The 9,746-nt window shown below is 51.7% G+C and overlaps 1 protein-coding gene across 5 annotated transcripts in view; it reads right to left on the bottom strand.

Moving 5' to 3' along the window:
- The window catches only part of SPATA21 (spermatogenesis associated 21), a 64,405-nt gene that overhangs the window by 27,161 nt on the left and 27,498 nt on the right, over positions 1-9,746 (bottom strand). For 4 of the 5 annotated variants that reach the window (XR_001884013.1, XR_001884014.1, XM_017865272.1 and 1 more), the window contains 5 exons: positions 6,025-6,467; positions 5,548-5,633; positions 1,358-1,495; positions 364-435; positions 123-240 (listed from right to left, as the gene is read on the bottom strand). Coding sequence is in view for 3 of the 5 variants with exons in the window: in XM_017865272.1 (XP_017720761.1) it covers positions 123-240; positions 364-435; positions 1,358-1,495; positions 5,548-5,633; positions 6,025-6,467 (857 nt within the window). In the remaining 2 variants the exon portion in view is untranslated. The remainder of the gene's footprint in view (positions 1-122; positions 241-363; positions 436-1,357; positions 1,496-5,547; positions 5,634-6,024; positions 6,468-9,746) is intronic. The other variant, XM_017865273.1, reaches the window with a different exon arrangement.

Below are 9,746 nucleotides of genomic sequence, written 5' to 3'. Positions count from 1 at the left end.
CGTCTCAAAAAAAAAAAAAAAAAAAAAAAAAAGTCGTAACTACCAAAAGTTCTCAGTGCCAAAATGCTAGATGCCATCTCTGTGTCCACAACCCTTCACCCCCAACAACCAGCCCCACTCACTTTGTGATTTCCTCTAAGGCTGCCTCTGGTAAGGCCAGCATCTCTACCAGCAGGGACAGGATCTCAAAGAGTAGAGTGTGGGGGTTGTGGGGAGCCATGTCCGTCAGGGCGTTCTGTTCTGGAGACAAGGGATAGTGGCTGCCATTACCACAGGGCAGTCCTGAATGCCCTCTCCTTTCCTCGCAAGCAACCTCCCAGCTCCTCCTCCAGTTCTGACTACCCTGGGCTCATCCCTGCTCACCCACAGAGCAGAAGAAGCGCCTGGTGTCTGTCATCACAGCCAAGAAGTCTTTGAAATCCACATGACCATCTCCTGTGGAGGCCAGAGGAGTAACTGGGTGGGCAGGGACCTTCGGAACAGGTCCATGCCTTGCAGCCCAGGCGTGGTTATTAGAAGTTACTCTCTGGGTCTGATTATCAAGCAGTACATACTCAATGCAGACAACATGGGGCACACAGGAAAGTAGAAGCTGAAAGTGCTCACACCTGTAACCCTAGCACTTTGGGAGGCGAGGTATGTGGATCACCTGAGGTCAGGAGTTCGAGACCTACCTGGCCAACATGGTGAAACCCCATCTGTACTAAAAATACAAAAATTAGCCAGGAGTGTTGGCACACACCTGTAATCCCAGATACTCGGGAGGCTGAGGCAGGAGAATCGCTTGAACCTGGGAGGCAGAGGTTGCAGTGAGCCAAGATGGTGCCACTGCACTCCAGCCTGGGCGACAAAGCAAGACTCTGTCGCAAAAACAAACAAACAAACAAAAAAAGCAAAAAAAAAAAAAAATTGTTAAGAATTTATATGATGTTGGGCGCAGTGGTTCACACCTGTAATCTCAGCACTTTGAGAGGCTGAGGCAGGCAGATTCCTGGAGTCCAGCAGTTTGAGACCAGCCTGGCCAACAAAGACCCTATCTCTACAAAAAATAAAAAATTAGCCAGGCGTGGTAGTGTGCCTGTAGTCCCAGTTACTCAGGAGTCTGAGGTGGCAGGATTGCTTGAGCCTAGGAGGTTGAGGCTGTGGTGAGCAAGGATCACAGCATTACACTTAGCCTGAGCAACAGAGCCAGACCTCGTCTCAAACAAGAACAACAAAGGCATTTCTAGACTGTGACAGCAGAGCATTAAACCAAGCACGGGATCCTTTAGGTACAGAGCCTCATGCAACTGCACAGGCTTCAAGCCAGTGAAGCAGGCCCTGCTTGGGACACAGAGTGGAGCCCTCTGCCACTCACCATTCACATCAGCACTCATCAGGGCGTCCTCCACCTGGGCCGGCGTCACAGAGAAGCCCATTAGGAGCAGGATGTTCTTCAGGCTCTGTGCATCCACCTCACCAGGGCCATTGAATATCTCAAAGTAGCTGCGGAAGGCTGTGGGGAGGGCAGGGTTATGTGGGGTGGGGGCGTTTCTTGTTTCTCTCGTTCATCCTATCACCCCAACCATCAAAAGTGAAAATAAAAGAGCCGGATGCGTTGGCTCACGCCTGTAATCCCAACATTTTGGGAGGCCGAGGCAGGCAGATCACCAGCCTGGCCAACATGGTGAAACCCTGTCTCTACTGAAAATACAAAACTTAGCTGGGCATGGTGGTGCATGCCTGTTGTCCCAGCTACTTGGGAGGCGGAGGCAGGAGAATCGCATGAACCCGGGAGGCAGAGGTTGCAGTGTGCTGAGATTGCGCCACTGTACTCCAGCCTGGGTGACAGAGCGAGACTCCAAAAAAAAAAAAAAAAAAAGAGAAAGAAAGAGAGAGGGAGGGAAGGAGAGAGGGAGGAAAGAGAAAGAAAAAGAAAAGAAAAGGGCTGTGATCCCGTTGACTCACTCTGCTGTCTATTCCAAATCCAGGCCAAGGGTTTGGTTTGGGTGCCAACAGCTCAGCTAATTAGTGGCCTTTACTCAGCGCCAGTTCCCCCCCCCTTTAGGCCACCCTACTGTGTGCCAGACACTGGACTAGACTCTTTATAGCCATGTTCTCAAAAGAGTAGAGTGCTTATTCCCGTTGTAACGATGGGGAGCCTCAAAACGATGTAACTGAGGCTCAGAGGTTAGATGACTAGACAGTTTTTCTGACTAAGTCTGTGCCCTGGTCCTTGGTCGATCTGGATGAACGCGGTCGAAAGGATTGCTGCATTGTGTGGACCAGAGCAGAGGATGGGAAGGGTCTGAGAGCACCCCAGAGCAGCACCAACTGATACAAAGGCCGTGTACTAGTCAGATTGTGTGGTGTCAGGTTTCTTAGCCCCATGGCAAAATCTGGGTTGGAGTCAATAGAGGGTCTTACTCTGTTGATCCAGCTGGAGTATAGGGTTGTGATCATGGCTCACTGCTTCCTGGATCTCCTGGGCTCGAGGGATCCTACTACGTGCGCCTCCCCAGTAGCTCGGATGACAGGTGCACACCACCATGCCCAGCTTTTATTTTATTTTATTTTAGTAGAGATGGGGTCTCCCTATGTTGCCCAGGCTGGTCTTGAAATCCTAGGCTCAAGCAATCCTCCTGCCTCAGTCCCCCAAAGTGCTGGAGTTACACGCATGAGCCACCGTGCCCGGCCTGGCTCTGCCATTTAATAAGCTGGATTGCTCTTATGTTGAAGCCCTAACCCCCAGTACTTCTGAACGTGCCTGTGTTTGAAGATAGGGCCTTCAAAGAGGTGATTAAGTTAAAAAGAGGCCTTTACTTTAGTGTGTGCCCTAATCCAATCCAACTGGAGTCCCCATGCAAAAAGGAAATTTGAGCTAGGTGCGATGGCAAACACCATCCACCCAGCACTTCGGGAAGCTGAGGCAGTAGAATCACTTGAGCCCAGGAGTCTGAGACCAGCCTGAGCAACATAAGAGACCCCGTCTCTATAGAAAATTTTAGAAATTAGCCAGGCACAGTGGCACATGCTTGTAGTCCCAGCTACTCAGGAGGCTGAGGTGGAAGGATTACTTGAGCCCCAGAGGTGGAGGCTGCAGTGAGGTAGGATCACACCACTGCACTCCAGCCTGGGTGACAGAGCAAGGCCCTGTCTCAAATAAATAAATAAATAAATAAATAAATAACACAAATTTGGACACACACAGAGATACCAGGATTGCCCATTCACAGAGGAAAGACCATGTGAGGACAATGAGAAGACAGCTGTCTGCAAGCCAAGCAGGGAGGCCACAGAAGAAAGCAACCTGCCGACACCCTGATCTTGGACTTCCAGCCTCCAGAACCGTGACAAAAGAAATATCTGCTGTTTCAGCCATCCAGTCTGTGGTCCTCTGTTATGGCAGCCCACTCTGACTAGGACGCTGGGCATGGGCAAGTTGCTGCACTTCTGTCAGCCTCTATTTCCATATCTGTACAATGGTCGTAACAACAGCGCACCCTCTTGGAGGTATTGTATGAACTCAGTGCCTGGCACACAATAGCCTCTGTTAGCCTGGAAGTCTCTGACAAACAGCGCTGAATGGTGGGGAAGAGGTGGGGCTAGGACTGGTGTTGGGGCATGTGGTGACCTGTCGTGGGCAGGCACATCACAGAAGGAAAAACCAGAGCAACTCTCAGAAGCAAGTGTGATCACTCAGAATGCCTCGTGGTTTGAGCCATTGGGGCAGGGCAGTCGGCCCTTTATTAGTAGACAGGGATTGGGAGTTGTGGGACCCTGAGTCTCTGAGTCAAAGTGGCACATTGTTCATGAACTGCTCAAGGAGGTGGGGCAGGGAGAGCTGCACTTAGGAAGGTGGCTAGGGAGTTGTATATTATTATTATTATTACTATTTTTGAGACAGAGTCTCGCTCTGTCACCCAGGTTGGAGTGCAGTGGTGTGATCTCGGCTCACTACAACCTCCGCTTCCCGGGTTCAAGCGATTCTCATGCCTCAGCCTCCTGAGTAGCTGGGATTACAGGCACGCACCACCACACCCGGCTAATTTTTGCATTTTTAGTAGAGATGGGGTTTCATCATGTTGGTCAGGCTGGTCTCGAACTCTTGACCTCGTGATCCACCCGCCTAAGCCTCCCAAAGTGTGGGGATTACAGATATGAGCCACCGCGCCCGGCTGGAGTTGTATATTATTTTATTTTTAAGAGACGGTCTTGTTCTGTCGCCCAGGCTGGAGTGTAGTAGCATCATCATAGCCCACCAAAACCTCAAACTCCTGAGCTCAAGTGATCCTCCCACCTCAGCCTCCTGGGTAGCTGGGACTACAGGCTCATGCTACCATATATGGCTAATTTTTAAATTTTTTGTAGATGTGGGGGTCTTACTATGTTGCTTAGGCTAGTCTTGAACTCCTGGCCTCAAGCGATCCTCCTGCCTCAGGCTCCCAAAGTGCTGGGATTATAGGCATGAGCCACTGTGCCCAGCCATGGTAGAGGGTTTTAATACTAAAAGGGGTGGACTTAAAGGATGGGGTCACAGGGAGCCAGTGAGAGTATCCAGGGAAGACAGAGGAAGGGACCACTTTGGCCAAGAGGGTTGCGGGCTTTGGGGAGGGGTGGGGGATGGAAGGAGGACGTACATCCATTCTTCTAGGGCCAGGGTGATGGGGGAGTGGGGTCACAGAACCCCGTCCTGAGGACAATAGAGAGCAGGGTAGGCGTTCAGAACTTTTTAACTTTTTGGTGAAGATGAGATGTGGTGGGAATGGGGGACATGCTTAGGCTGGTGGCCTTGTTTAATGATGAGGGACTGTCTAGGATGGGCAGGGTTCCTGGAGCCCTGTCTCCCATCCAGGGTGCTCTGAAGAGGACCATGGAGCAGGCTTGGGTTAAGGGAAGCAGAAACTATTCCAAAACCTAAAGCACTCTGCAGGGCTTCTGTCATTCTCTCAGAGAGGCAGCTCTGGCACAGGGAGAGCGCTGGACTTCGAGTCAGAAGACCTAGCACAAGGCCGGGCGCGGTAGCTCACGCCTGTAATTCCAGATTTTGGGAGGCCGAGGTGGGTAGATCAGTTGAGTTCAGGAGTTCAAGACCAGCCTGGCCAATATGGTGAAACTTCATCTCTACTAAAAATACAAAAATTAACCAGGCATGGTGTCACACACCTGTAATCCCAGCTATTCAGGAGGCTGAGGTAGGAGAATCGTTTGAACCTTGGAGGCAGATGTTGCAGTGAGCTGAGATCGTGCCACTGCACTCCAGCCTGAGTGACAGAGATTCCGTCTCAAAAAAAGAAAAAAAAGAAAAGAAAAAAGAAAAAAATTGACCCAGCATGAGTTCTGGCTTCGCCAACCGGGCAGCTTTGTGAGCTGGTGCCAACCCCTTACCCTGCCCTGCCCCATAGGCCAAGTGCAGAAAACCCCTACTGGATCTGCTACATGGGGCTATGGTGGGCATGGTGGCAGCTGTGTGATCTGGAAAACACCCCAGTCTGCCCTGCACCTATAAACCCCCAAGGACCAAGGGTCCTGCCTGTGCTGGGACCTCCCTGGCCTCCCTGCTGTCACCTTCCTCTTGCTTCAGGGTCAGTTGCTCCTCGGACTTTTCCTGGTTTTGATGCAGCTTTTGGAGGCTCTGCTCTTCCGGCTCCTGCCTGCAGAGGACAGAACCCCAGCCCAGGGCAATTTCCGGCCGCCCACCCTGCTGATAGCTAGGGGAGGGGTTGGGGAAGCCTGCAGGAGGAGGTCGTTGGGGAGGCTTTGGGGAGCCAGGAGGGATCAAGAATGGCAGGAAAAAGGAGACCCAGAGGAGGAGTGGGATAGAGGAGAGGGGGAGTAGAGGGAGACCCCTTCGGGGGAGTTAGAAAAGGGGCAGAAATGGGAGAGGAGGCAGAGACATGGGAGATGCGGAGAGGAGACACAGGAGGAGAAATGGAGAGTGGGGGACACACGAGGGAACAGTCAGGGACAGGGACCTGCATCCGGGACAAGGCTCTGATCTTGGGGCCTTTCAGGAGCAGGCAGGTGGGCAGTGGGGGCTCCTACCGTGCCTTGGCGTAGCTCAGGGTTCTCTCGCTGCTGTGGTGCAAGAGCTCCATCCTTCTCCAGCCCAGGTCCAGGGCAGGGCACAGCAGGACAGGGCAAGGCATGGAGGTGGGGACCGGGGCTCCCACGGGGGCAGGCTCTGGCCCAGGAGCTGACAGCCTGGCCCACAATGGGCCACTGGCAGGGGCCGAGGCAGGGGTCTGAGGCAGGCTTGGGGATGAGGTGGGCCCTGGGGTCAGGGTCCTGGGGGACTTCTGGGCTGTCAGGGACCGGGCCTTCAAGGCTCTCCGATGGGAGGCTTCCACTTTCTCCACCTCCAGCAAGCACTTAATGAAGCCCTGCTGGAATTTCCCGAGGTTCTGTGTCCCTGCAGCCACCACGGGCTTCTGAGGCTGCTGCTGCACACAGTCCGGCTCCCGCCTCTCTCCAATGTCCCTCACCTCCTGGGGATAGGGGAGGGGATCCAGGAGGCCTCTAGCAGGCCAGAGTGTCCCACAAATCTCCCTGCCATCCCCTCTCCAGAGATCCTCAGACTGCCCCCTTACTCTCTGAGCCTTTGGAGGATGTACCCCAAATCTCACATGCACCCCACTGTGCTCCTGCCCCACGTCCTCCTGCCCCACATCCTCCCCAACGCTTGACTTGCTACCTCCCAGTGAGCTGGGTTTTTTTTCTTCTTTCTTCTTTCTTCTTTCTTCTTTCTTCTTTCTTCTTTCTTCTTTCTTCTTTCTTCTTTCTTCTTTCTTCTTTCTTCTTTTTCTTCTTCTTCTTCTTCTTCTTCTTCTTCTTCTTCTTCTTCTTCTTCTTCTTCTTCTTCTTCTTCTTCTTCTTCTTCTTCTTCGTTTTTTGAGACAGGGTTTTGCTCTGTCACTCAGGCTGGAGTACGGTGGCGTGATCTCAGCTCATTGTAGCCTTGACCTTCCAGGCTTGAGTGATCCTCCCACCTCAGCCTCCAGAGTAGCTGGGACTACAGCTGTGCACTGCCACGCCCAGCTAATCTTTTTTTTTTTTTTTTTTTTTTGAGATGATGTCTTGCTGTGTTTCCCAGGCTGGAGTGCAGTGGTGTGATCTTGGCTCACTGCAACCTCCACCTCCCAGGTTCAAGCGATTCTCCTGCCTCAGCCTCCTGAGTGGCTGGGACTACAGGCATGCACCACCATGCCCAGCTAATTTTTATATTTTTAGCAGAGACGGGGTTTTGCCACATTGACCAGGCTGCTCTCGAACTCCTGACCTCAGGTGATCTGTCTGTCTGCCTTGGCTTCCCAAAGTGCTGGGATTACAGGCATGAGCCACTGCACCCGGCCTAATCTTTGTGTTTTTTGTAGAGACAGGGTTTCACCATGTTGCCCAGGCTGGTCTGGAACTCCTGACCTCAAGTGATCCTCTGCCTTGGCCTCCCAAAGTGCTGGGATGACAAGTGTGAGCCACCACACCTGGCTGAGCCATGGTCTTGAGTGAGTTACTCCCGGTCCCACCACTTGGCCTTGTTCATGCCTGTTGTCTGCCCTCCTGACCAGAAGGTAAGCATTATTGAGGGCAGGACCTTGGCTGCCTCTTTTATTCCTGTACACCCGCTTCTCATTCACTCAGCAACCCCAGGCTCTCTTGCACCTGTTCCCTCTCCTCAGAGGGACTGCCTGTTCCCATTCTGGCTCCTGCCAGGCCAGGCTTTTCTCCCAGTGAAAGGCGCTGTGCTTACTACACACTCTCTCTTCCTAAGTTACCAACTTTGCTTTCCCCACCAGATTACTTCTATCAGCATGTAAATATATTATCATCTTCTCTCTTTTATTTTGAAAGAAATAAGGTCTCATTTTGTTGCCCAGGCTGGAATGCAGTGACACGATCTCAGCTCACTGCCACCTTGAATTCCTGGGCTCAAGGGATAATCCCACCTCAGCCTCCCAAGTGGCTAAGACTACAGGTGCTCACCACCAGGCCCGGCTAATATTTTAATTTTTTGTAGAGACAGGGTCTCGTCTTGCCCAGGCTGGTCTCAAACCCCTGGGCTTAAATGATCCTCCTATCTCAGCCTCCCAAAGTGCTGGGATTACAGATGTGTGCCACCAAAGCCGGCTAATCTTCCTTCTTTAAGAAAAAAACAAAGTCTCCTGATACCACCTCACCTCCATCATCCCAGTTCTCTGCTCCCCTTCTATTGCAAAATTCCTTGAAAGCATTGGCTGTCCTGACTCCACACTTCCATCTCCAATCAGGCTCTGCCTAGCACTCCCTAAAGCTGCTCTTGTCATGCCACGGTCAGATCTCTGCCCTCATCTGAGTTGACCCCTTGGCAGCATTAGACACAGACGCCCATTCACTCTGTCCTTCTGGAAATGCCCCCTGCTCTAGACTCCCGCCCCTCACTGGTTGCTCTGCCCCTGCCTCTGGTGCTGGCTCCTCCTCACTCGTGCTCCATTTCTCAGTGTTGTGGAGACCCAGGGATTTGTCCTCAGTCCTCCCCCTGCTCTGGGCTCCCTCCCTCCCTAGAAGTCGTCTTCCTGCCCATGACTCCATTTTCCTCACGTTTCTTTATCCTTCCTAATACCAGACATCCTCCTTGACATCTCTTCTTGGGTGTCTAGAACAGGACCAAAGCAGAGACCTCAGGTTCCTCTCATCTGCTGCTACCCAGGCTTGTGTCTCACTTAATGACATCACCCGTGGCTCATGCCCCAGACCTAGAGTCCTTTTTTTTATTTTCCAACTTTTTTTTTTTTCGTATGACAACATACACATAACATTTACCATCTTTGTTTGTTTGTTTGTTTTGAGACAGAGTCTCACTCTGTTGCCCAGGCTGGAGAGAAGTGGCTGGAGATCTTGGCTCACTGCAACCTCTGCCTCCTGTGTTCAAGCAATTCTCATGCCTCAGCCTCCCAAGTAGCTAGGATCACAGGTGTGCACCACCACACCTGGCTAATTTTTGTATTTTTAGTAGGGACAGGGTTTCACCATGTTGGCGAAACTGGTCTCAAACTCCTGACCTCAGGTGATATGCCTGCCTCGGCCTCCCAAAGTGCTGGGATTACAGGCATGAGCCACCATACCCGGCCACATTTACCATCTTAATGATTTTCTTTCTTTCTTTCTTTTTGAGATGAATTCTTGCTCTGTTGCCACGCTGGAGTGTGGTGGCATGATCTCAGCTCATTACAACCTCTGCCTCCCAGGTTCAAGCAATTCCCCTGCCTCACCCTCCCGAGTAGCTGGGACTACAGGTGCACGCTACCAAGCCTGGCTAATTTTTTGTATTTTAGTAGAGACAGGGTTTCATCATGTTGGTCAGCATGGCCTTGATCTCCTGACCTTGTGATCCACCCGCCTCGGCCTCTCAAAGTGCTGGGATTATAGGAATGAGCCACTGCGTCCAGCCAACGATTTTCTTTTTTTTAGAGACAGAGTCCTGCTATGTTGCCCGGGCTGGTCTTTTCATCTTGTAGAACAGAAACTCCATATCCATTAAATAATAACCTCCTATCACCACTCCCCGAGCCCTGGCAACTACCATTTCCACTTCCTGTCTCTACGGATTTGACTAAGAATCTCATATAAGGCCAGGCACGGTGGCTCACGCCTGTAATCCCAGCAATTTGGGAGGCCGAGGCGGGTGGTATCATGAGGTCAAGAGATCGAGACCATCCTGGCTACATGGTGAAACCCTGTCTCTACTAAAAATACAAAAAAAAAAAAAAAAAAAAAAAAAAACCCAGGAGGGG

This window comes from Rhinopithecus bieti, unplaced genomic scaffold (genome assembly GCF_001698545.2).
Source record: "Rhinopithecus bieti isolate Rb0 unplaced genomic scaffold, ASM169854v2 scaffold_81031, whole genome shotgun sequence".
NCBI lineage: Eukaryota > Metazoa > Chordata > Mammalia > Primates > Cercopithecidae > Rhinopithecus > Rhinopithecus bieti.
Note: the sequence above shows the minus strand (reverse complement) of the source record. Positions and strands in the feature narration are given on the sequence as shown.